Source organism: Canis lupus, chromosome 1, assembly GCF_003254725.2.
Source record: "Canis lupus dingo isolate Sandy chromosome 1, ASM325472v2, whole genome shotgun sequence".
Classification (NCBI taxonomy): Eukaryota; Metazoa; Chordata; class Mammalia; order Carnivora; family Canidae; genus Canis; species Canis lupus.
In genome coordinates, this window is record NC_064243.1 from 2756555 (window position 1) to 2782738 (window position 26184).

General features: G+C 56.5%; 1 protein-coding gene across 4 annotated transcripts in view; it reads left to right on the forward strand.

The window, feature by feature from the left end:
• The window catches only part of LOC112643942 (myelin basic protein), a 114984-nt gene extending 93685 nt beyond the window's left edge, over nucleotides 1-21299 (forward strand). For 2 of the 4 annotated variants that reach the window (XM_049111653.1, XM_025421965.3), the window contains 5 exons: nucleotides 9074-9181; nucleotides 11316-11351; nucleotides 11733-11765; nucleotides 14837-14944; nucleotides 19786-21299. In XM_049111653.1, coding sequence (XP_048967610.1) covers nucleotides 9074-9181; nucleotides 11316-11351; nucleotides 11733-11765; nucleotides 14837-14944; nucleotides 19786-19830 — 330 coding nt within the window. In that variant the 3' untranslated portion in view covers nucleotides 19831-21299. The remainder of the gene's footprint in view (nucleotides 1-9073; nucleotides 9182-11315; nucleotides 11352-11732; nucleotides 11766-14836; nucleotides 14945-19785) is intronic. The other 2 variants (XM_049111654.1, XM_049111659.1) reach the window with 1 other exon arrangement.
• Nucleotides 21300-26184: the final 4885 nt, after the last annotated feature.

Consider the following 26184-nt stretch of genomic DNA (forward strand, 5'->3'; position numbering starts at 1 on the left):
TTGCCCCCCCCCCAAAAAAAAACCCCATACTAACCAACCCTCTCGGTCCAGAGGCACATTGGAAGTCAGAGCAAGACCGGTGCGACGGCTTCCCCTGAAAAGCACAGGGGGCGGAAGTGGGAGCGTGGCCCCGAGGCAGCGGGAGCGCCTGGCCTGCCTCCTTGGCTTCCAGGAGCGCGGGGTGCAGGGTGCGGTGGCAGCCCCGCCCCGGCTCTCTCCTCGACACACCCGCACCCGCTCCACAAGGGCCCGAGGCCACAGCTCAGACCCCTCCCTCGCGGTCAGGCGGCTCACTTTACCCAGACGCGTGGGCCTTGGTCACACGTCAGGGGCATCTCCTTCGGCACCTGGGGGGCGGGGTTACGGCCGGAGGTCGGTGCGGCCCGCAGGGTGTAAGGAAGTGTCTTGGGGGAAAGAAGGAAGCCTTGCGAGCCCCGGACTCTTTCAGGAGGAGGAACCGTCGAAACAAGATCGCTCCTGGACACGAGGGGTTTCTAGAAGCCGCAGAAGACGTGAGGCGCCACTGAGGAGGCGGAGCAGTGTCTGGGTTTCATCGTGCGCTGCGTTCCTGGTCCGTCGATACAAAGAGCACAAGAACCATACACGAGAACGTATTTGGGCCAATTACCACTTTGATGGGAGAAAAACATTTCAGTGACCCCCAGTCTTGCTCGGGTTTTTCAAACAGACACAGAGGTCACAGGCATGGCTCCTGGACCGGAGTCTCTCTAGAGAGGATGCCACAAAATCAAAGATTTCTCTGGGGCAAGAAAAGGCAAATGCAAATCCCTTGATGCCATCAAGGCCCCTGGTGAAACCCTCCGAGCACACAGCAAGTGTCCCCATCACCGCTCTGTGGCCACGCGCAATCTCCGGTGGCGATAAGCCTGCCTTGTGCAGGAGTAAGGACCCAAGATGTGTGTGCCAGGTGCATGGCTGGGGGGCTGGACGGGGACCGTCACACAAACAGAGTGGAATGACGCCGACCGTGTGGTCTGCGTGTCCGCAAGGAGCCCCAGCTGCTCCGTGCTCAGTGGGAGTGGACGGGCCCCTAGCTCTCACGACATACAACTGCATCCTGCAGAATGCTAACTGCTCTCGCATTTGCTGTCCCAACTATCCGTGTTCGCCCGAGTGGGAGGGACTGATTTTCTAGAGGAGAGCGGCAGCCACATGTACCCAGCCCTCCAGGCGTTAACATACACCTGGAGCTGACTCCATCCACAGACATTCGTTTCTCCTTATACACGGGAACATTTTTGTTTCTAGCTCGTCACACATGCACAAGTCAATGGAAGGTAAGTCTACAAATGAAAAATAAAATAAAATAAAATAAGCCCTACTCTTTAAAAACAAACAAACAAAAAAACCATTCTTCCTTCTTACCTTTCTCTTCTGTCGTACGGCTTGCCCGTGATTTCTCCATCTACTGCCCCATGTTAGGTTTGGAACATCAGCCCGTGTCCCACACGGAGCCCACACGAATGTGGCGTGGTGCAGTGGCCCACTGCGTTGGGCCCCAGATTGAAAGTCAGGACACCCGACCTGCACACCCTTGTATCCCGTCTCGAGGAATGGTTGCTGCACCTGTTAAAGGGAGTGGTTGCTTCAGAGTGTGCAGAGCAACATTTCTTGTTCTCCAAATGGTGAGGGCGAGCCTAAGAATCATACACCCAGTGTTTTAAAAGCAAATAGAATCACTCTCTTCATTCCCTTTCTCAATGGAATCTTCTGGGTGCACAGGGAGACGTTTCTAGAACTTGGATGACTTGGCTAAATAGGACCACACTGGTCAGGAAACCATCACTGTGGTTCGCACCAGCCGTCCCGTGTGTGGACCCGTCGGAGGGCAACAGGTGACACCTGGCGTGTCTCTGCTCGGAAGGGGTGTCAGGGGCCACAGCACAGAGAGAGGCTGGCTGCCTGTAGCCTCAGGATCCTGTTCACGGGAGCAGAGGTTTGTGGAGGACCAGAGACCAGGCTGCTGGGCCAGGGCAGGAGCGCGCCGGAGAGCGCTGCAGTAGTAAAGCCGGCTGTGAGGAGCACCCACCTTGGGGACCTCCATGGCGAGCCTCGCTTTCAAGCCTGAGGAAGGGCAGGGGTTCTCCTGTAGCCCCTCCACCCGAGCTCCTGTCTTCGTCCATTGTGTGGAAACTCGGGGGACAGGCGGGGGCAGGCCAGTTTCCCCCGAGCTAGCGTACCGTGGAGGGAAGGTCGGGGAGCACGATGCGCCTTAGGTTCATACACCTGTTGGGAAGGAAGCCGGGGCAGTTTGCTGGGCCTTGAAAAAACGGTTCCAACGCTGTAACACACCCCCGGGGCATCACTCCGTTGTGAGGACTCAGCCTTGGAGGCAGCAGCCCAGATGCACAGGAGTGTGAAGTTTGGGTTTAAAGCACCAGAAAGTATTGGTCCTAAGGCGGGCTTCTGGGCTCCTGGGAGACTGCTCTGAGCTGTGGGTCTACACTCGGCCAGGCTTCTAGCAGCCTTCCTTAGTGCCTGCATATGAAGTGAGTCATCCCTGCCCTCTCGGCACCTCCTCGCCATCCACTCAGGAGAGAAAAGTGGCAAACGAGGGCTGGGCTGTGGGAGGGGAGGGGGCCCAGGTCTCGTTGGGCTGTGTCTCGTGCAACACGGAGCACACTCATGCATCTCGGGGCCTAGCCCCCGGAGTGGCGGGCACACAGAGGATGGGGATGCATCCAGGAGCCAGGGAGTCACTAGGATTTCATTCACTGACATTCCAACGGTTGATTCCGGATAAGGTAAGAAAGTAAGAGCTAGAGATTTTTTTCCCCCAACCACAAAACCCCAGGCACAGTGAATATTAATTTTTTTCCAGATACGGCATTTTCTTCTGAGAGGGAATGACCCCGTCAATTTGTCTCTGATCGAATCCAAATGCAAACGTGCTGCCAAATGCTCCTTATTTTCATGAAACAGCCATCAGGCTCAAAGGAATGAGTCTTTACCCAAAGTGATGACCATTGATCTGCAGGCGTGGCGGGTGAAAACTAATCTGCTAGTCCTTGCAGGTTTAAGAACTCCCAGCTCTCTGGTAAATTGGAAAACTTAAAAATCCCCTTCTGAGGTGTGAATGGGGACGGGGAGGTGGCCTGGAAGCCGGTGCACGGGCTCCCCCTGCCGGGGTCGGACATTATCTCAAGTGGAGGGAAAATAATCCCTATTTTTCAAAAGCAACACCATGACATAGGTCATTGGAAAAAACAGTTTACCCTAAAACTTAATGAAATGGTTGCCCTTTGTGCCATGGCTTCCCGCCTATGGTGGTTAAGTCTCAGCATGATGGTACCTGCCATCCAGGAGTTGTTGTTTTATTAATCACGATGCAAAAAAAAAAAAAAAGTGACAATAGTGCCACATAACATCGTGCAAACTGTGATCACATCTGCACGTTTCTCCGCGTGTCTGCGAGAGCCAGGCCTGAACGCTGTCTCGCCAAACTGAGAAAGAAGGGTTGTCCTTATGCAGTAGAATTTCTTCTACAACCTTTCTTTCCAATTTTGACTTTTTCATATAATTTTTCTTGTTAGTCCAAAAGCTTTCATTAAGAAGTCAGTAGATTATTTTTTTCAAATCTCGCTTGTCCAAAACGTTCAGCTGCACATGTTTTGGAGATGCTGTGTCAAGACGGCCTGGCTGCAGGTGTAGATGAGGGGTGGGGGGGACGCGGTGGGGTTCCGGGGCCTCTGCCTCCCCGGCCCTGACTGCTCTCAGCCCTGCCCACAGCTGCCGCCCTACCCCTCGTCCCAGTTCATCCCAGTTGGTCCCAGCCACCCCGAAGAGGCCCCGGTGCCTCTCCACCTCCCACAAAGGAACGAGCTGCTGAGAATGGGGTGGACTCGGGCAAGGACACACCAATCTTGAGAAACACAGTAAAATGTTATAACCATTTTGCCTCTTTTTTTTTAATTCAACCTTAATGGACACAGAAGTGCATCATCAGAGAATAACTGTTTATCTTAAAAACTAAGTTTTGGGGCGCCGGCAGGTGTTCAGTGGGTTGAGCGTCCAACTCGATCTCTGCTCAGGCCTTGATCAAGCCCTGCATCGTGCCCCTTACTGGGCATGGAGACTACAGACAGAACAAAATACAACTAAAACTAAGTGCCAAAAATCCTTCCTTTGTCAGGAAACCCCAGCTCAGTGGGCTGCCTGGCAGGGGATGCCATCCACCCCAGGTGCTTGTGCAGCAGAGGTTGAGGACCAGGAGGGCCTCGGGGCAGAAATGAGATGCAGAGGGCTGCAGCAGGGGATGCCCCTCGGCCCCCACCTGGCCCCCGGTCTACAGGCCGATGGGTCACCCTCAGGCCCTCGGCCCTGACCCGCCTTCCCTCCTGCCAGCGTCCTCCCCATCTCTCCTGTCCCAGCACACGGGTCCCCTTACTCTCACTGGGGTATGAGAACAGGGTAAAAAGACCCACGTCCCATAAACTGTAAAATATAACAAATAACCAAAACCCCAGTATCTTTAAAGGGGTTCCTCAGGCCTGCTGGGGGCTCCTGCTGCTGCCAGGGCAGGCCCAGAGACTCCCCTGGAGGAGAGCTGGAGCAGGGCTTCAGCTTTTCCTCGCAGCCACCCCACACTCCTCGCCACCCAACAGCGTCCCTTCGAGCTGTTGAGGGAGAGTGGGGGTCCGGGTGTCTCTTCTGCCTGGTGTCAGAGGCCATGGAAACGTGGCCAGGCCTGCGCAGGCCAGGGATGCAGTACAGGAGCCGAAAGGTGGGAACAACTCCAAGTGTCCCTCAGAGGATGAACGGATACACAGAAGGTGGTGGAAGGTGGTGTGTCCATGCTCCAGAACCTCATCCAGCCGTACAAATCTGGGAAGGAAATCTTGGCATCTGCTACAACATGGATGAGCCGTGAGGGCCTGAAGCCGATGGAAAGGAGCCGGACACAGCAGGACAAGTCCTGAACCGCTCGCTCCTATGGAGTGCCTGGAGCAGTCCCACCCGGGAGACAGCAAGTCGATGGTGGGCGAGCTGCGCTCCTGCAAAAGCTCCTTAAGTGATCCACAAATAAATAGGTTAAAGATGCGGTCTAGATTCTGAGAAATGCCCTGAGACGTAAACCTCACTGGAGAGTTACTCTCACCCCTTGGCTGCTCCTCGGTGGCCTCGTGGGGCTGGTCTGCAGTGGAACGTTGTCCCAGGGCCTCTCCATCTGCGCTGCTCCCAGGTGAGCGGACGGACGCCCCAGCAGCCCACACCGCGTCCCCCGATCACACCGGCCCCGGTGTGAGGCCCGGGCCTCCCTGCTCCCCGCGGGGTGCTCTCATCGAGGCCACGGTACAAAGCAGATTTCTTGATGCCTTTGTCCACTTAGTACTTGCTGACCTGCACTGAGTCCCAGCGCCAGGAGCTCTGGGGGTCGTCGCATGGAGGTTATTCCTCTTTCCAGAAACATACTGAAATTAGCCAAAGAGGGAAGATGCTTCTGGGGGAAGGACAGTCTGATGCCGCATGAGGTGTTCCAGCCTCGAGGCGCCACACTGTTAGGAAAGTGGACACATTTGGAAGGTGGAGATGTTCCAAGCAAGGGCAACTGCGCGAGCCAGCGTCCAGAGAGGGATGGGAGACACCATATTGTCGACGGACGGCCGGACTCACGGACACAGGCCTCCCGCCGGGAAGTCCGGGTGATGACACCATGTCTCCATGGACACTCAGCTCCGTAAAGGCAGAGCCCGCTAGAGGCCGTGGGCCACTTGAGATATCAGCCTCCAGGGAGCCGGACTGGTTCTCGGTGTGCAATGGCCTGAATTGTAACACATGTGGCCTTTGGTGTAGCTGCCACCACCGGAGGACGCTTCACCGCAGAGCCATCCCCCTACCACGTTCCGGTTGCACGCCCACCACAGGCTCCCCTTGCCCATCCCCACGCCCTGGCGACCGCCGCTCTGCTCGCCCTCACTATGCTTTAATCGTCAGGAAAACGTCCCATGAGTGAGATGGCACGGTAGGAAACTTCAGTGCAGCATCCTTTGGAGATGCCTCTGCATCGTTGTCTGTGTCAAAAGTTTGTTCCGTCCTATTGCTGAGCCATATTCCGCTGTACGGGCACATGGTTTCTTTTATCTCTTCTCCCACGGTGAATGTTTGGGTTGTTGACCAATTTCGTGATTAGGAATTGGGCTCCTGACAAACCTTCACAGACAGGTGTTTTTTTCCCTTTTCTTTTCTTTTCCTTTTTAAGGGAATATTTATAAAAAATAAATATTTTATTTATTTATTCATGAGAGACACAGAGAGAGAGAGAGACAGAGAGAGAAGCAGGCTCCATCCAACGAGCCCAATGCGAGACTCGATCCCGGGATCCCAGGATCACACCCTGGGCCAAAGGCAGTGCTAAACCGCTGAGCCATCCAGGGATCCCCAAACAGAAGTTTTCATTTAAGATTTAAATTACTTTTTTCTTCAAAGAATTGGTGACCAATATATTCATTACAAAAAAAGGACTTTCAAAAATATCTTTTTTCTTTTACGATTCAAAGCAGGAAGTAGGATCCCAGGGTCCTATGGAAAGTAGACAGCTAACAAAGAAACCACTGAAGTGTTTTGCAGAGTGTACCATGTTGCATTCCCACCTGCGACGCAAGAGAGTTCCTGGTGGTGCACATCCTCACCAATACTTAGTATTGTCAGTATTTTTAGTTTTATCCATTGTAATGTGTGTGTAGTGGTATCTTCCTGGGGCTTTGTGTTGCATTTTCCTACTGGCTAATGATGTTGGGCATCTTTTCATGTGCATGTTGGCCCCCGGCCTGACCTGTTTCATGCAGCATTGATTCCGTGTTTGGTCCGTTATTTTTAACTGGGTTTTTAAAAAATATTTTATTTACTATTTATTTGAGAGATAGAGCACACAATCAGGGAGACGGAGAGGGAGAAGCAGACTCTTAGCTGAACAGGGACTCGGGGTCAGATCCTAGAGACCCCAGGACAACCTGGGGATCATGACCCGAGCTGAAGGCATGACACTTAACTGACCGACCACCCAGCTGCCCCATAACTGGGTTGTTTTTTATTAACTATTGAGTTTTGAGAGCTTTTCACACATTCTGTGAATGCACTGGATTTCGAGCTCATTTCATCATTTCAGACCATTAGCATGACATCTCATAAATAACCACCTGGTAGACGTATCAGACACTTAGGAGGTATTTGTCTTAAAGTAAGTAATTTAAATCATTTCCTGGCTCATCTATTTTGCTTCTTAGTCCTTAATCCTTATGCTCACTCCTTCACCGGAGGAAAGCATACAAGGCTGGTGCGCTGATTGAAGGGGATTGGCCAGTGAAGCCCGACAGTTGGAAATTCAGTGAAAGACAAGAATGTGGAGGAAAAAGCAGATTATGCAGGTCCCTGCAGCATCGGCAGTGAGTGAGTGACAAGGAGGCTCGGGGGTTCCCCAGTAACGGAACCCCTGGCTCCCTCCCACCACCCACCGGTCCAGGCAGCAGCACTTGAAGGGTGAGCTGGGCACAGAAAGTCCCACGGAAGCAGGAGCCGAGTTGCACCGAGGCTGGCAGGGCACAGGTGACCTCATCCCCAACACAGGGAGGGGCCACGCCACTCAGGGCAAACATGTGGCAAGTAGTATAGACCTGAGTGGGCAGTGGGTTCTCCGTGGGCTGTCAGCTGGAGCAATGGCAGTCCATTTGGTGAAACAGAAGCAGCAGTGGTTGGTGGTTGGTGGCTGGTGGCCAGTGGCCGGTGGTCAGTGGCCAGAGGGAAGAAGGAAGAGGTCACCCACGTTTGCACATGTGTCTGGACTCAGAGAAGGAGCTCACCCAGCTTTGGTTTTAATGTCGGTCGCAGAGAGGGGAACGGATACACTGATGTGTGTCAAAGACAGAAAATTCGTTCATCAAAGCAACAGTGATGGCTGGGTCTCGGGCCTGGGGGTTTGAGGCAGGACCGTGGGCATTTGGGGACAGCCATAAATGCCACCCACTGGGTGCAAGACACCTGTCACTCCAACCACAGTCCAGCCGAGGCTGGAGCTATCTCAGGTGACGTGAGGCCCACCGAAGGCGCTCACCTCTGCAGAAGCACCCTTCAGACTTCTTGGTGGCCAAGTGTCTCCTGAAGAAGGGCTTCCTCTGGCACAACACGCACAGAGCTGCTAGTGGACAGGAACCAGGGAGGGCCGTCAGTGCAGGTGACTGATCCGCTCTAACAGAAAGGGCCCTCTGACCTTCGGGAACCTTGACTCACATTCCTGCCCGCTTGTGTCACTGGGCGAGCAGGAGGAAAGCCCCAGGGTCAGCTCCACAAGCTCTCACCAGGCCCTGGTGCCTTTGCTTGGAAGGCTCTTCGGAGTGGACCCCATCTCCATGGAGGCTGCTCGGGGTGCCTGTCCCCAGTGGTCAGACTCCTGTGTGGGTGACAGTTGGCCCACGGGGATGGAGGCCATGGAGGCCGCTGCTCTGTGAACCTCACTCTTGCCCACCACGTTCCATGTCATCTCCACAGCTGGGAGGCGCCAGGCCCCAAACCCCTCCCCCGTCCTTCCCCCCTGCTCACGATGTGGGAGTGGTCATCCCAACTGGGCAGACACCACTGCCACTGTGACCTGGGATGCTGATTTTGAGACACAGAGGCTAGCTCACGTGTTGAACCCTCCAAAGCTCATGGCAGGTTTTTTTGGACTTTTTTTTGCTATTATGTTTTACATGTAATTCCTAAGTATTTTCCTTCATTCACAGCAGAAGCTCAGGAAAATAACAGCTTTCTCTCACTGCTTACTGACCCTGCGCCCGGCTTAGGTGGGCTCACCCTTGAATTCCCTTCTCTCCCCCTGTGCTGTTGCTTACGGGACTTGGAAGCAGCCCGATGCTGGCTCCAGGGTGGAGATGCTTCCAATGCATCGCAGCTTCACCCCCAGATGTGCTGCCCCAGGAATGTCCTGAGTCATGTCCGCCATGTCCCAGCATAAATCCTGATCCAAAAGAATCCAGATCCCCAGGACAGAAGACAGGCAGCTTCCCCAGGGAGGCCAGAGCAGAGGATAGGAGGCCTAAGGTCATCGCGCCCTCTCTTCCAGGATGGACATCACGCAGCGAGAACTGCCCACTATGGCTCCCTGCCCCAGAAGTCCCAGCATGGCCGGCCCCAAGACGAAAACCCCGTAGTGCATTTCTTCAAGAACATTGTAAGTGCTCCCATCCCCCTGTGAGCACCGGGCAGCAGGGAGAATCAAGACTGCAGGGGTCAGGGGCTGCCTGGCCACTGCCTCATCCACTGGGGAGCTAAGTCTATCCCCATGACCCTGTCTCTATCCACAAGGGGGCCTGAGTCTATCCCCAGATGACCCTGAACACTAACGATGAGGGACCTGAATCTATCCCCAGATGACCCTGAGCTCTAATCTATGGGGACCTGAGTCTATCCTCAGATGACCCTGAGCTCTAACCATGAGGGACCTGAGTCTATCCCCAGGTGATCCTGAACTCTAATCTATGGGGACCTGAGTCTATCCCCAGATGACCCTGAACACTAACAATGAGGGACCTGAATCTATCTCCAGATGACCCTGAGCTCTAATCCATGGGGAGCTAAGTCTATCCCCAGATGACCCTGAGTCTAATCCATGGGGACCTGAGTCTATCCCCAGATGATCCTGACTCTAACCCATGAAGGACCTGAGTCTAAGGATTGTCAAAGACAGAAGATTCATTCATTGAAGCAACAGTGATGGCTGGGTCTCAGGCCTGGGGGTTTGAGGCAGGACTGTGGGCATTTGGGGACAGCCATAAATGCCACCCATCTGTGGGAGCCGGGTGCAAGGCACCTGTCACTCCAACCACAGCCCAGCCGAGGCTGGAGCTACCTCAGGTGACATGAGGCCCACCGAAGGCCCTCATCTCTGCAGAAGTACCCTTCAGACTTCTTGGTGGCCAAGTGTCTCCTGAAGAAGGGGACACTTCTTGTTCCTCTGGCACAACACGCACAGAACTGCTGTTAGGAGTCAGGGAGGGACCTGAGTCTATCCCCAGATGATCCTGAGCACTAACCATGAGGGACCTGAATCTATCCCCAGATGATCCTGAGCTCTAATCCACGGGGACCTGTGTCTATCCCAGATGATCTGACTCTCACCCATGAGGGACCTGAGTCTATCCCAGATGATCCTGACTCTAGGCAATGGGGAGCTGAGTCTATCCCCAGATGATCCTGAGCTCTAACCCATGAGGGACCTGAGTCTGTCCCCAGATGACCCTGACTCTAACCCATGAGGGACCTAAGTCTGTCCCCAGATGACCCTGAGCTCTAATCAGTGAGGACCTGAGTCTATCCCCAACGATGCGTCCCTCCTGCTCAGGGTGAGGTTGGTCATGGGAGCTCAACTCTAGCACCTGGTCACAAGGTCCACACTGCATCTGCCACTTGCTGAATTTTATGTTCTAGCAAAGAACTCACTCCTTTGAGACTAAAGTACTATGAGGTGCTTAGTTTAAAAATGCAGGCTTTGCAAAACTATGGATACAAAAACATCAAAGAGATAAAAAGTTTAGTGGTTGTCAGAGTTTAGGGGCAGAGGAGATGAAAGGCAGAGCACAGAGGGATTTTCAGTCAGGGAAGGACTCTGCGATACTGAGCTGGTGGACACATGTCATTGCACATGTGTCCAAACCCACAGAACGCACAACGTGAGAGGGAACCTTACCGTGCATGATGAGCTTCACCTAATACACCCATGTTGGTTTGGGTTCATGGTCTGTAACAGAGGAGCCAGGCTGATGCCAGGCTGTAGTAAGTAGGGAACAGTGTGCAGGACGAGAGCATGCATGGGGACTCTCTCATTTTCAGGCATTTTTTCTAGAAACCTAAAACTGCTCTAAAAAATAAGGATTTAAAGCAAAAGCAGGACCACAAGCTTCCGATCATAAGCTTTTTGTGCAGCAGGCATTTCAGACAGTATACTCCATGCTGATAAATGAGTTTTAGGAGCCACAGACCTGAGAGTGTCAGGGGGCACTTTACCTCCGACCCCTAGTGAGGGCCATGGCCCCATCCATGTACAGGGTGTGCCCAGAACCCCCGGAAGGAAGCAGTTCCTCCTTATGGGGCCTGCTGATGTGTCCCTTCTCCGAAATGCTTTCTGAGTGTTCTGGAAACTCTGCCTGGTACTGGATCATCAGGGCCTATATTCTCACTGAACGAGGACAGGAATGGGGAGGCTGGGTGGAGAGGGGTGATCCTTGGGCCCTCGGGTTCCCAGTAGATGGAGCAGGGAGGTGAGGGCACGAGTCCATGAGCTCACCTGTCTCTGTGTGTCTTTGTAGGTGACACCACGCACACCTCCTCCATCGCAAGGAAAGGTAAGACCTCTGAACGTTGTTACTGATGGTCCTTCCATTTGTAGCACTTCCCTGAAATCCCTAAATATACCAAAAGAAGGGCTGGCCTCGCAGCAACCTGACCTGGTCCCAAAATGTTTGCTACGTGGACCCCAAGTAGAACAGGCTAAGAAACGCACCCGAGCAGACAGCGCTGCTGGCTCCCGGCTGGCTCTCCTCTGGACCCTGGTCCCAAATCCTCCCCGAGCCGCCCCCGTGGCCACCGCCAGCCCTGGGACATAGCCAACGTGAACACCCTTCACCGTCTCAGCACGATCCTGATCACTGTTTCTTGTTTATTAAAAGGCTTTTTTCCTCCTGCCTTGATCACAATGTCACTGTTTCTCTCTCTTTCTCACACAGGGGCGAGGACTGTCCCTCAGCAGATTTAGCTGGGTAGGTGACACTCCCGTGTCTACGCGGCTCCCTCTCCCTTCTGCTCTTCACAGCTGCCCAGCTTCCATGCTCTGCCCCGTTGGGCCACCTGATGGTCCCATTTCATCCCCGTCAAGCCTGCTTGCCCACGCCATCAGAGGCCGCCTTCCCGTCTTGGGAGGACCCGGGGGCCACTGCTCCTGACCCTGCAGCAGGGCACAGGCGCCTGCCTCCATGCCCAGGAAGGGGCCTCTCCATGCTCAAGAATATTCCTGACTTCCTTCCTATGCAAGAGCTGGAGGGAAGTCCCCATGGCACAGTCAGCGGGAGGCCCTGTGGCCAGTGGACCCACCAAATAACCAGCCCTGCCCCAGGTTGACACTTGGTTGAGGAAACACAATGCCACCAGCATGTGGGAAGGATGTTGCCCTCAGTCACATGATCCAAGGAGGCTCCAAGCTCTGGGGTTTGACGATGGTGTAGTGAAAACCACAGCTTAGATATCAGGCCATCCAGGAAAGCCTCTTGAGGAATTTCAGGCTTTTGAAAACCGAGGGCGAAGTGTCCATCCAGGTTTTAAATGGGCAGCTTGTCCACTTTCTAGACACCAGTGACATTTGGTGTCTGAACCAGTCTAAAGGCCTATGGGTGTATCGTAACCAAACCCATCGGCTTCAGTTAGATGCTAGATGTGGTTCCTACTTCTCTAAAGCTGTCACTGCAGAGCAAAATGGAAGAGCAACCAGTGGCCTATAGGAACCCCGTGTGCCCTACGAGCACCTGACCCTGTGCAGAGCATGCACATACCTGGTGCTCAATTAACGAGCGCCATGTAAATGGATGGCTAGGGTTCAAAAGAAAGAGGAAGGAAGAAAGGGAGAGCAGTAGGGGGAGGGGCGGGAGGAGGGCAAGACCCACAGAGAAGAGCAGGGTGTTCCATGAAGCCCTTGGACGGCCCTGGTGCCTTCTTACAGGGAGTTTGCTGGAACACTCGATGCAAATGCATTTGAGCCTCTTCTGAAGCCCATGAATTTGCAAGAAAGTGCCAAGCATGTAGGAAACACGTGGGTGGGGCCTCACAGCCAGTTAATTCCTGACTTTCTGTGCCAGCAGGAGACAGATGACATGCAGGACGACCTCTCGTGCTGGCAACCCGGGTCTGCCTCTCTAGGCGTGCACTCTGGGGCACGAAGCAGCGTCGGCGGGGGACGCAGGCTGGGCGCCACCACCTCCTCCCCTCGAGCAGGGACGGCCCGCCCCCGCCGGCAGCTAACCGGAAAGACCTTGGCTTCCCTCTGCGTCTCCGTTTTGGGGCCAACTAATCTTTATTCTTTTTCTCTTTTTTTCCAAAGCAACATCCTTCTCTGCATCTCGTTTGTCTGTTTTCTCAAACCACAGGACTGTCTTTCTTCCTTGGAGCTTCTTAAAGTCCCTCTGCCCCCCACCCCCCCATCTTTTTCTAAACCATGTTGAACATTTATTTCTTGGCAAGTTCTAGGTTGTCCAAAGATAGGAGTGACCAAGAACTTGGAAGGAGGAAAAGTCAAGCAGATGATTTAATCTGAAAAACCTATCCTTGAATCTTGTTCTCAGAAGCTCCTGTTGTTGAGGAGAGCAGTAGAGACGGGAGGATTTCGCACGGTGTGCGAGCTGTGGTTTGTCCACATCACGTGTCTGCCTTCAGCACTGCACACGTCGGCCGTGGCCCGTCCCCCTCCCGCCCCTGTGTGCTGTCTGGAGCGCATCCGCGGAACCAGGGCAGCAGGGCTCCAGGGCAGCCCGGCCCCACCTGCCAGCCCCCCCACCCCCGATGCTGTGTCGCCAGCGCCTTCAGATAGGGCATGGACTGCACGGCGTCCCCAATCCCCACAGCCCAAAACAAACGTGTGGGCTTGAAATCACCGTAGGCTGAGGCCGGGGATTGGGGCTCCCCCCGAGGACGCGATTATTCGGTTGACTAGGTCGTTAGGAGCAGACCACAGAGAGCTCCCCACGCCGTGCTGGCAGGATCCGAAATCCCAGGCCCTGCACACTGAAGACGGCTCGCGGGGCAGAGGGACCTCACCCAAGGCCCCTACGGCCTGCTTGGCCCCCCCGAGGCGGAGCCCCCTGTCCTGCAAACGCTACCTTCTCTGCGTCTGCATGGCCTGATCCCCCGACGCCTCCCTCCCATCCACAGGAGATGCTCCCGTTTGCAAGTAAAGCATATTGGAAGATAGACTGGTCCTAGGGCGTGGGTGTCCCACATTCCCACAATCACCTGCCATCGCTCTGTGACACGCAGGAGATTTCCTCCTCCCACAAGTGTGAGGGCTCGGCCTCTCCTGTAACAACAGCAGGCACAGGCCTGGAGCATCCAGGAGCTTGCGGTCCCCTCCCCAACCACCCCGGAAGGAGGGGCCATTTTATCCCCATTTTATAGAAGAGGAACCTGAGGCTCAGAGTGTCTTGGCCGCCTGCCCGAGGTCCCACAGCCAGGGACCTGAGAGCCGGGACTCCATGCAGGCTGCTGGGTACCTGGGGCTGTTCCCTGGTGTGTGGCAGCAGGGACATGGCTTGCTGGCCGCCCCGATCCTGGGCCCCCAGGAGGGTCCCACAGCAGCTCTCAGGGCACCCACGCTGTGGCCATGGGAGCTGGCCGTGGACATCCCAGGGAAGCCTCCTCCAGGCCAGAGAATTTGAACCTTGTCTTTCTCCTTTGGAAACATACGGGCCTCAAAATTGTGCAAAGTGCAAAGCTTGCACCCTGTAGACGTGCAGCAGAGGGGGGATGAGAGGCATGTGTGTGAAAAAGCAGGCAGGGATCCCCACACAGGCGCCTGGCCCCCCGCAGCCACCCACCCGGGGAAGCTCCCCTCCGGGCCCAGAGCCGCCCCTGCGCCCTGGTCCTGCACCCCTGTGGGCACACGGCGTTCAGCTGCTCTTGCTCGACGCACCGCACTTCTCTTGGAGCTACCTGGCCAAGTGCATGAGTCTGGTCCTGCAGTGGGAGCCTCTGGGCGCATGTCTCGTGGAGCCTGGCCCTTGCCCCCACCCCACCCCACCCCAGAGGCCCACGGGTGCCACCCTGAGAGCTGTCTGGTCTCTTGCAGGGAGCCGAGGGCCAGAAGCCGGGATTTGGCTACGGAGGCCGCGCTCCAGCTCACAAGGGGCTCAAGGGCACCGACGCCCAGGGCACGCTTTCCAAAATCTTCAAACTGGTAATGTAACCCTTCTTAACATCCAGGGTACTCCGAGGTCACTGGTCGGGGCTGCTGGGGAGAGGCCTCCGGCCATCCCACACTGGGATCCCCGGGGTTCACCTGCCAGCCCACCTGGTTCGGGGACGTTCTTGGGGGCCCATTTGGCTGCCCTGCTCCAGGCTCCCTTGGGGAGCTCGAGGACACGCGAGGGGCCCCACACAAGGCTCCACCGTGCCCTGGGGGGGCCTGGGGTGGCCTTGGGCACAGGTGTGTGAGTTCCAGAGAAAGGAGCGGGAGCCAAGTCACTGGGCAGGCAGGCAGGGGTCCCAGAGGCCATGCGGGGGACACCTGGTGTCGACCCTGGGGTCCTAGACCCAGGCCACTAACCATCAGTGAGTGACCATGGCAGGGCCAGGCACCCAACAGGACTGGAGGAGACAGGACGCCCTCCAGCCTCAGCCTGGGCACCTAGAGAGCCCCACTGCCACCCATCCTCAGCTCTAAACAGCCCTAGGCGGGCTGCCAGGGGTTGGGAGGGGCCCATTCGGCCTCCGTTCATGCCCACCACCACCACCCTCGTGACCCCCAGAGCAGCTCACAGCAGTTTCCAGGGCTCACCCACGGCTCCGTGCTCAGGCATGAGGGATAGCGGCGGTGGCCAGCTGGCCTGCTGGAGGCTGGACATCCGAGAGCCTCGGGCATGACCTCCCGGCAGCCACATGCGGTGGGCAGAGGCCCGGATGAGCACAGTGACAGGCGCCACCCACCCTCCGCGGGTTGTCCCCAGCGCTAGGCTGGCTAGGAGCCCACACTGGCCGTGCCCACAGTCAGGGGCCAGAGGCTGTCCAGGCGCCCTGTCTGTCTGCGACCATGCGGTTCTGCTCATTCCACAGGCAGATGCCCTTGGAGGGCTGGGGATGTTCCCCCAGCTTCAGGAATCCACAGCCCCGTGAAGAGCATATTCTTGCATGAGGGACACAGAGTGGTTGGAATTGTGCCACCAGGAGGACACAGGGCAGAGTCTGGAGGGAGCACCTGCCTCCGGCTCCAGGGAGGGGGCCACACGAGGAGGCCTCGCTGGGCCGGGGACCGAAGAGCCGCCACACACCCAGGGAAAGCTCCCGGCTGGAGGAAGCCCAGGCCCTGAGGAGCCGGGCACAGGGGGACAGGGTTCCCCACACAGAGGGCCGCACCCCTCCCCAGGGCCCTGCCCCCCAGGGCCCCTGACTCCCCCGGCTTAGCTGTGCACAGTGAAAGGCCAGCCATGCATCTCTGGATGAGACCCGCACACATGGGGCTGGGGTTTCTGCAGCCACCCGTCCAGGGGCCTGGAGCAGAGCCGGGGGCCCAGCAGCAGCCAGCGCGCCAGGGCTCCCAGCTGGAGGGGACGGGGAGGACCCCACCCCAGCAGGAACGTATCACACCTTCCGTGCAGCCTGACTCAGGGCTTGGGGAGCGGTGCTCATCCCTGGGTGAGCACGGGGAGCAGGTGCCCGGGGGGCAGACGGTCTGGCAGCTCCACTGTGAGTCCATGTTCCCACATGCTCTCTCATTAGAACAGCCGAGCTACTGCTCCCACTTACTCTGAATCCACACGAGGCCGCCCATTTGCTGGCTCGACGTCCTGGGAGCCGACGCTAATAGTCCTAATAATTCACAAGGTGCCCCCCTCAGCTCGCATTCTGACCCAAAGAACTATAATCAGGAAGGCAGATGGCAGCGTGGAGGAGACAGGGTTCCTGCGTTACAGCAGGAAGGGCACACAGAGGGCGTAAACCCCACGATGCTCATGGCACGCTGTAGAGAAAACAAATCATGAAAGATTTCACTTTCCTCTTTCTTGGGTGAAAGGCTGGCATGGCCATCCCCAGAGGAAAGGCCTGGTGGCCCTGGTAAAATGGGAGGTCAGGCTGGTCTTAGTCCCCAGATGGCACCCCCACGCCCCGCTGCCCCGCGGCCAGCGGCCAGCGTCCAGGCACCGCAGACTCACCTGGATCCTTACTCCACGTGAAAGCTCCGTCACGCTGCATCATGGGGCCGGAGGTCACATTCTTGGGAAGGCATGCATTTCCATGGAAACTGCTCATTCTAGGTGCTCTGAGTGGTGGATGAGAGCGGGAGCACCTCTGCTCCACCTGTCCCTGGACCACCCGTGTGGTCACAGTGGGCAGTTTCACTTAATGTGAAAAGACTGTGCTGTGCAAGGCCTGGTGGCATCGCACCCTGAGACCCGGCCCCAGGCCACCCCGGTTGAGGCTGGCCCTCCGCCAGCCGGCCCGAGGCCTCTCGACCCCAATCACGGTGATACGAGGGCTCTCACCTGCGTGACTAGGCTTTCTAATTGGCTAACATGTCACAGTTTTACAGTTTGTGGGGGAATAATTGGGTCTGTAACCCAAAGAGTCATCACGCAGTCGTGCGTGTGGCGCATCCCGTGGTCGGGATGCACGGTGGGGTCAGCTCAGCGAGGACATGCGTGGGGAGCCCCCCACCCCAAGTGTAGATTCAGTGGGTGCAGGGCCCGCCTCCAGGTGCCGGGAAGGTCCCGCTATCCCAGACAGGGCTTCTGTGTGTGACATGCATGCTCATGTCATGTGAGACGTGCCGACTTGTTCCACGTCAGCTCAAAAGCAGGCAGGATCCCCTCCTCCATGTTAAATCCTAAAGCAAATCTGAGTAAGGAGACAAATTCTACCCCACGTCCAAGTCACCGAGGTCATCATGACACGTCTGCTGAATTCTGGGCCGTGGCCACGAGGAGCCCAGACCTGCACTCAGCATAGCAATGTCTCCCAAGCGGTCTCCTGCCTGTGACTCACCTGCGATGCCCAGACCACTCCTGGGCTCCCCCCAGGGCTTCCTGCACCAGAAAGGCCCGGTGGGAACCCGCTGTGTCCCTCTTGCCTGGGAGTCGCAGGTGTGTCCCATTGCAGGTGAGCAATCCCTGAGCTAGCTGGCATAGTGCCCGCCTGTCCCCTGAAGGAGTGGCCAGGTGACACGGCAACCCTGGGGAAGGTGCCTGTGGCCTCGGTGGTACAGACACAGGCCTGGCTCCCGGCCAGGGTCGGGTGCTCACAGGCGGAGCTGGCCGGCACAGCCCTGTCTTGGCCCAGGATGTTCATGGTGTGTAACCAACACAAGGGTACAAGGCCCATGTATCTTTAATAGGTTCGATATTTTCCTGAATTTCTGTTTGTACCAAGCAGTTTAGAAATTTTAAAGCTTCTGAGAGTTCAAGAGAAGCTTCGATCTGTCAAAGTAAAGTGAATTTTAATTCGTGTGGCTCTCATTAGATTTTACTATGAGAAGTGTCCACACACTGGCCAACCAGGGTCGTCGGGCTGGGTGAGTCCACCCGGTGCAGCTACAGTGGATGGAAAACAACCGCTGAGAGGCCACAGGGGCTGGAAAGAGGCGCGTGGGGACGTGGCGCCTCCCAGTGTTTAACGGGCACCATTCCCCTGGCCTTTCTGCCCCTGTTGGTTGGAAACTGGGTGGAGAGCCCTGCATTTCTCCCAGTCAGGGAACCGTATCGAGATATAATCAGTGTCTCATTTCCAATTGCACGGCTGAGGTAGTTTCCCACGGTGGTGCAGAGCAGGGCCTCCACCTTCCCGCAGCTCCCATCCCTACCCTACCCCAGATGCAGCTTCGGGCCAACCTCCTCCCGCCACGTGCTCCAGGTCAACCCGCTCAAAACGTGGGAGACCCACAGGGCAGAGGTGCTGGTGCGACCCCTGACTCTGCCCTGGGCCGACTGGCTTTGGGGAAGTGACTCGACATGTCGGCTCCTCCGACAGCAAAGCGGGGATGCCACGGATGCTAAGGATTCCCGCCTCCGGGACGGGCTTTCTCTTTCGATCACGGAGGTACTTGCTAGTTGTAGGTCCGATCATGGAAAATCAAACCCAATGCCCAGCATTGTTTTCCTTTCCGAGGGAGCCGTCAGGAAATTGAAATGCTGCCTCACAGGAGCTGTCCTGCAAAGGGGTGGTGGGGCCGTCGCCTGAGTCACCCTGGATGCGCTTCGTTCTCGGGAGCAGTGCATCTGCCGCTTTTCAGGACTAGATCACGCTTTACAGGGAGCCGCGCAGATGAAGTTCCCGGGAACTCGGAAGGCAGGGGAGACAGGTGCAGACTTGCTCTGGGCTCCTCAGAGGGCAGCACCCAGGTCGGCAGGCGAGGAGGGGGGCCCTCCCGTGGCGGGGCCGCTCCCCTAGGGCCCTGCAGGTCCTCCGGAGGCTGGGAGTCCGTGAATGTTCTCATTTAGGAAAATAAGATCCCACAGAGGAGTCGTCTGACGACACAGAGATTCCATTGGAAAACGTAGGACCCCAACAAATCACGACCATCACCCCCTCCGGTGACTGTGCCGCGAGGCTCTCTGGCTTTGGGCTGCGGGTACTGATGTTACTGTGTAGCGGGGCAGACGTAACTAGAGTAGGTCGCGTCGGCCCAGGGCACGCGGGTCACCCGGTGAATAGCGCATATTCCGTACGTATGTCACTTTCTGGGGCCCACAGGCCCAGGGAGATCCCTGACCCGATGACCTTTTCACTCACGACCTAAGAAGAAAGAGCCTAAAACTTGAATAAAAATACGAGTGCCAAAAGCAAGGGGCGTCCCCCCACCGTCCCCCTGAAGGATGTGCGGACTCACACTCCCTGTCGTGTCCTCAGAGCCGCCGCCGCGCACCTGTGCTCCCCCTCCACGACCGCCAGCTCTGCTCTTGACTTCAAATCGTGTCTGTGCAGGACACATGTCCATTCGCAGGGTCAAGACCCCCGAGCCCAGGTTCGAGGGCGTGGGGGCCGCGGCTGCCCCTGCAGATGGCCTGACTCTGTGTTTCCTTTCCTCAGGGAGGAAGAGATAGTCGTTCCGGGTCACCCATGGCTAGACGCTGAAGCCCGCCTCGTGGCCGCAGAACCCTGTCCTCAGCTTCTTAATATCACCGCCTTCGACGTTAACACCGCCCCGTACCTCCCCACCCGTAGCGAGCACCCTCCTGCCTAACGCCCGTCCAGTTGTGCCCGCAGCAGGGTCAGGCGCGCCCAGGCCCACCGGCGGTTTCCGGCCACGAGCTTCGATGGAGGAAACACAGACCGGGTATTCCACAGCCACGCTGAGCCTGGAGACGACGCGTCCCCGGGGCCTCAGCCCCCGGCAGCGCAGCCCCGGCCCGACGCGCGCCTCCGTCCTCCGACCGGCTTCGCTGAGCCGCATCCCTCGGCTTCGCAGGCGCTGCCGTGGCCCCGCCGCGGACACAGAGACGTGTGCAGGGCGCTGAGGACCGCCGGTCCAGGCTTACTTTGGTTTCTTGCCCCGCCCCTTGCTCACCCCTAACACACTCACTCTCCCTCCAGGCCGGGCGGTCGGCAGCGGCACAGGGGGCTTTCGGTATGTGAAGGGCGGGCGGGCAGCTGTGAAGAGTCCGTGTGGTGGGCGCGGAGGGGCGCCTGCGGGCGGTGCCCACCACACCGTAGCGGAATTCAGGCGTGGCAGAGAGGGGACAGGGAGGCGAGGTCGGGCTGGGCCACGGCCCCAGCGGGAAACAGGAGCTTCTCGGAAATTAGGCGACGGCAGAGCGGGAGCCTGGGTGGCCTCCACGAACCACCTGTTTCCCCCCAGAGCCCAGCAGGAGGGGCCAGGGAGACGCTTGTCTCAGAGCGGGACTGGAGGAGTTTTCTGGGTGGCCTCGCAGTGTCACCCTGTCACACATCCCACGGCAGTGCACATTGCAGATACTAACCCTTGGTGGACGGATGACCCGCCGTCCGCTGGCATCCTAGACGCCGACGTGTGTAGAGAACAGGCTTCGGAGCGCCTTCTTCCCGCCCCGCTGACCCAGAGGCAGGGGCCGGGCCTGGGCAGCCCTGGGAGCCGAGACAGGGGCTCCTCCGAATCGTGCCTTTTCTAACTGGAACTGACATTCCCTGCACTTCCCTCGTAACGTACTGATCCCCCCTTTTGATTTTAGCGTGTCTCTTAGAGGCCTTCCACGGAGCCCACACTGGCATCGTACCCCTTAGCACGAACACGAGGAGTAGCCTGCGTATCGACATAATCCCATCCTAATTCCGATGTCCAGTGTGGGTTTAATATAATGTCTATTAATCTATAGCCTCAATGATGAGAGGGTTACAGGGGAACAAGGAACAAGATTTCAGAAACAAAACCTCCAGTTGCGTCTCACACACACACACACACACACACACACACACACACACTCTCTCTCTCTACATCCTTGAGCCAACCGTGGGCCGAGCAAGCTCCCCTCGCAGCTACACCCAGACAGCATGTGCTGTGACGGTGGCTCTCGTGGAGTACACACTGTTCTTGAATATTGAAATAAAATAATAAACTTTTAATGATATTTGTATGGGCGTCTTCTTTTGTCTCTGTTCTGGTGTGTAGGCCATGAACCCCGGCCAAGCAGAGGTTGTGTGTCCGGGTATCGCGTGTGCGGACTGTGCTTTTGCAGGGATGGGCGGCCCTTGCGTGCTGTCCCCTGATGGCTTCCGCGTTAATTAGAGGACATGGAATAGAGGTCACGGCTGGGCACTGACTGATTCACCAACTCACAGGGGAAAGAACCTCCGAGGTACTTTCAAACAATCTTTTAGACCATTTTCACATTTCATTATCTTAACCAGAGTAAACAGCTGCTGACGGGAGCTAAAGAAGCTCTGAGAAACTACATCTGCCATGCACAGAAAGCCACAACAAGGAGGGATTCGGAAATTTTGTGTGTCGTTGCCTTTGGTGACAAGAGTTCCGTTTCAAAAACGATAAACCAAATCGTTGTTTTGTCTGGCTTTTCCTGGCTCCCTGGGTCTCGGCAGCAGCTGGTGAGCGCTCCCGCGGGCAGGCCCCGCCGGCCTGGTGGGACCACACGAGGCTCTCATCGGGGAGCCCCAGCGCGGGGGGTGCCTGCCCTGCTGCGGGCGCCCGCCCTGCACTCCTCTGGGCCACCCAGACCCTTCCCACCGACCCAGGAATCTGGGAAATCACGCGGAGTCACGTCTTTATGACAGTGGTTGGTCAGCAGCCTCTTACTGTCACGGGTCCGGGAAGCACCTTAAATGTAAACCGCGTCAATCCTAGGGTCACACAGCGATTCTCACCGTCATGCACCCACCACTCGGACGCATATTTCGAGATCAAACAAGGCAGGACGGGAGCCCAGCTGGAAGGTGCCTTCTCCCCACCCGCGCAGGTCTGCACAGGGCCCCCAGAGGGGCACCCAGGCCCCAGGCCCCCTGAGCTTGGGGACCCCAGCCCCAGGCAGAGCCCAGAGATGTCACGAGGGGCACGTGAGCCACCGGAGGGACTCCCGGTCGGCACCAGAGCCCGTGCCCACGCTCTCTCCAGCCCCATGGGGCTGTGCCGCCCCCCAGGTGGGTGGACCCCGCGGCAGAGCACGCAGGTGGGGGGCAGGGGGTCTGGCGGAGGGTGCAGACCCGGAGTGCGGAGCCAGCGTGGATGGGAGACCAGGCGCCGCAGGACCCCGCTCCGAAGTCAGGGTGGGCCCCTGCCCTTGGGGTTGCGGGGAGGGCGAGGGGCCATTCTCTGGTGGAAGGACGGCCACGGCCCCCAGCTCCCGCGATCAGGGCGGGGCTGCGCCGGGGCGGGGGGCTCGGCTTCTCCCTCCTCCCAGAGAGGAAGGAGGACTCCAGGCCTTTTCGCACATCTTGTGTGTGGTTTCTCTGCTGTCAACAATCAACAGGGTGACAGAAGGCGGAGCTGGCCCCGCGCAGCCCTGAAGGCGGTGTCCTGGGAGGAGCCGCTCCCCCCGCCCCTCCCGTCCCCGCCCCTCCCGTCCCCGCCCCTCCCGTCCCCCCGCCCCTCCCGTCCCCCACCAGTCCCCGCCCCCTCCCCCTCCCGTCCCCCAGGGTGCGGGGAGGACCCTCGCCCCCAGGACGGCGAGCCCCGCCCACACCTGCCGCGCGACCCGCTCCCCGGAAAGCCCGGCGCCTGCGCGGGGAGGACTCGCACCCCGCTCCGGGGCCCAGCTCCCGCCTGCGTCCCCAGCCGCGGGCCCCCAGCTCGGCCTCCCGGGGACTCTTCTCCTGTAAGCGGGGCAGCGGGGCAGCGGGGCAGCGGGGCGCGGCGGAGGGCCGGGAGGCTCCCGGGCAACGTGGCTGTGGGGACCGGCCGCTCCCCCTCCGCGGGGGCGCCAGTGCGCGGCCCAGGCCAGCGGGTGTGGACTCGCCTGGCTCTTCCGGCTCAGGGCTCGGCTTCTCCACCCCAGGGAGGCGGGGCCCCCCGGGGCGCGGCTGGCTCTGGGCGCCCACAGGCCGGGACGGCGGGAGCGGCAGGAGCACCGTCCACTGCGCCCGCGGCGGGCAGGCGCTCGCAGAATCCAGCGCTCCCGGAATCAAGTGGGCATCGACGCGGATCCTGACAGGCTGCAGCACTTAAATAGGAGAGGAACCCGCAAGTCCCAACCGTGATGAGTGCAGGGACGAGGAAATGAGGGCCAGCAGGAGGCTCTCCCTCCAGGTGGATGGCCCGCCCTAGGGTAGGACTAGCGCAAGGAGACGCACCGCCCCAGGGTGCGCGCTCTCCGGGTCTTGCGCAGGCACCTGCCGCTGAGGGGAAGTGACCACACCCGGGACAGCGACGTTGGTGCCAGCAAGAGTGGGCCCATGGTAGGCGACGCGTTCATTAAGACACAAGATAGGAGCATCGTTTCTGCGATGTTCTGACCAAAGACACATCACAGAGAAGCCGGGGGACTGCCTGCTGCACAGCCCGCCGTGGTTTTCAGGAAAGTCAGTGACGGGCACAGCGGGCCACGAGAGCCGGGTGCTGCCACCCTGAGCAGACGCGGCTTGTATGAAGGGGAGACCGTCCACACTTCCACCAACACAGACGGGGTCTCTGGTGAAGAGTTACCCAAAGCCCTCCTTGTACCTGGCAACTCTTAGGTAAATTTGAAGCTGCTTCAGCAATACAGGATTATACAGAAAGGACAAGGACTTAGGGTTCTTGAGCTTGAGAAAGATTAACCTGGAGTCAGGGGACCTGCACTGTAAAGTGTCTCGGTGCAGATGGTGGGCGGTCATCCCCTTTACCCACAACTACAACATCACATCAAGATGAGCTGCTTTGTGTTAATTATAGGAATTTCTTCCCACAGAGCTTGGTTACCAGGGTGACCAATGATTACTTTGTTCTGATACCAAAGTAGTAGTATTCTTGACTGACCAAGAATAACACAATCAGGGAGACACCTGTTTATTGGCAGAGCGTGTGAAGCGGTGTGTGTGCTTACACACATTTTTCACTGTTTCTTAGGGACTAAAAAGCATTGAGGCTGTCAGGTAAAAGCTGCCCAGTGATAGGAAGAGCACTGTGGGTGGTGTGGAGGGAATCAGCCACTGACATTGGTAATAAAAATTCCCACTCACATCATAAGCTGAGCCAGGGGCATTTCAAGGAGCCCAAAGTAAACGGATGACATATGGCCAGCAACGGCCAAGCATCTGAGTTGCTCCCTGACCCACCGGCCCCCAAGAAGCCAGTTTCCTAGGCACTGGCAGAGGGCTCTGGGGGCACAGACAAGGGCGGCCCAAAGTGGGCCAGGCGATGCCCAGGGCACAGGGGTTGCAGGGGAGGAACCAGAGCACAGGGAACCCGAGGCTTTTATAAAAGGCAACAAACTGACCCTGCCTCAGAGGCAGACATGCCGTAATCATAGTGATCAGTCCACAAGCATTGCTTTGCTCTGGGGGAAGATGCTCTAACTCCTGCGGCCACATCGTCCACACACAGCCTTGAAAAGATCCTGGCAAAGGCAGAAAACCTGCTCTGCTTGAGACACCTAGAGAGAGCCACATCCCAATGTCCCAGCTTAGTCACTGAGAATACAAGTGGAAGGAAGGGATTTAATCAACTAATTCCATAGACAAGGGGTCAGGCCTAGAGAAGTTAGCCATCAGCACCAGGCTCCCCAGGCCCGAGGTGCCAGGTCACCCACCCCTGGCTTTGCTGGCACATGAGCTGCTTTGTAGACTCTGGCCTTCCTGTTTATGTATGAATACTCTTACATCATTAGAGCGCAAGCATGCCAGATAGGCTCATCTGGGAAAGCATCTTAAATGGTTGAGGCAATCCACTGTAAAATTAGATTTTCCATAATCTGATCATTCTTTTTGAAAAACCCCTCCCGCACCCACCATATCTTAAAAGCTATTAAACATTTCTCCTACAAACAAGCAACAAACATACTGATACAATTTCTTACCATTCCCTCTGAGCAAAGTCCAGGAGAGAAAAAACCCCCATCACTTAAAATAGTTCAATCTGTGCCAGGAATAAGGTGGATACAGGACAAAAGATACCCTGAGTTTGTTATTTCAACAGGATACGGAGTCTTTAAATTTCAAGCTTCTTTAGAAGTTTGGAAATAGATTTTTTTTTAATATTTATTTATTAATGAGAGACACACAGAGAGAGACAGAAACACAGGCAGAGGGAGAAAGAAGCAGGCTCCCTGTGGGGAGCCAGATATGGGACTCAATCCCAGGACCCCTGAGATCATGACCTGAGCTGAAGGCAGATGCTCAATCACTGAGCCTGGAAATAGATCTTTAAAGAGGATTAGATGCAGTAATATAAACCAACGCCACTGCTATTTCTGGGGAATGTCCTTCATGTCTCATGAACGCAGAGGGTGATACAAGAATTGGTTTTCATTTCACTTCAAGTCACTCTCAAGCCCCTTTTAAGTGAGAGGAAATGGACAATTATCCTCAAGGATAGAAAATATGGCATTCTCACACTCTTCAAACCCAACAGATTTATTGCAAATTCAGCATTGTTGTGTTGTGTTAACCCTTACTGCAAATGTTACCTACAGAAAATGTCCATCTTTAACCAGGTATAACTCACCCCAAACCCAAGTAAGTAAATATACAGGAGTTTTAAAATAATGCAAAACTATTTTTATTATTCTTAAAGTCAGCACAGTGGCTTTTAGCATAACTCCCCATTTCTAATACAAAATTGGATTAAAGAAATATCAGCCAATGTCTAGACCACGAACAACTTTGAAGATAAAAAAAGAATTCTTCTGTAAATTAAAAAAAAATTGATTTTAAAAGTTTTCTTTAGTGGTGAATCAAGAATGAATCACTACATTGCTGTAGAATCTGTCAAATAGATTACAAATCTTGATTTAATACAATGGTCTTCGTGCTGTAAAGCATTACACATAAAAAAGATTAAAAGGCAAAATCTTTTATGATTACTGC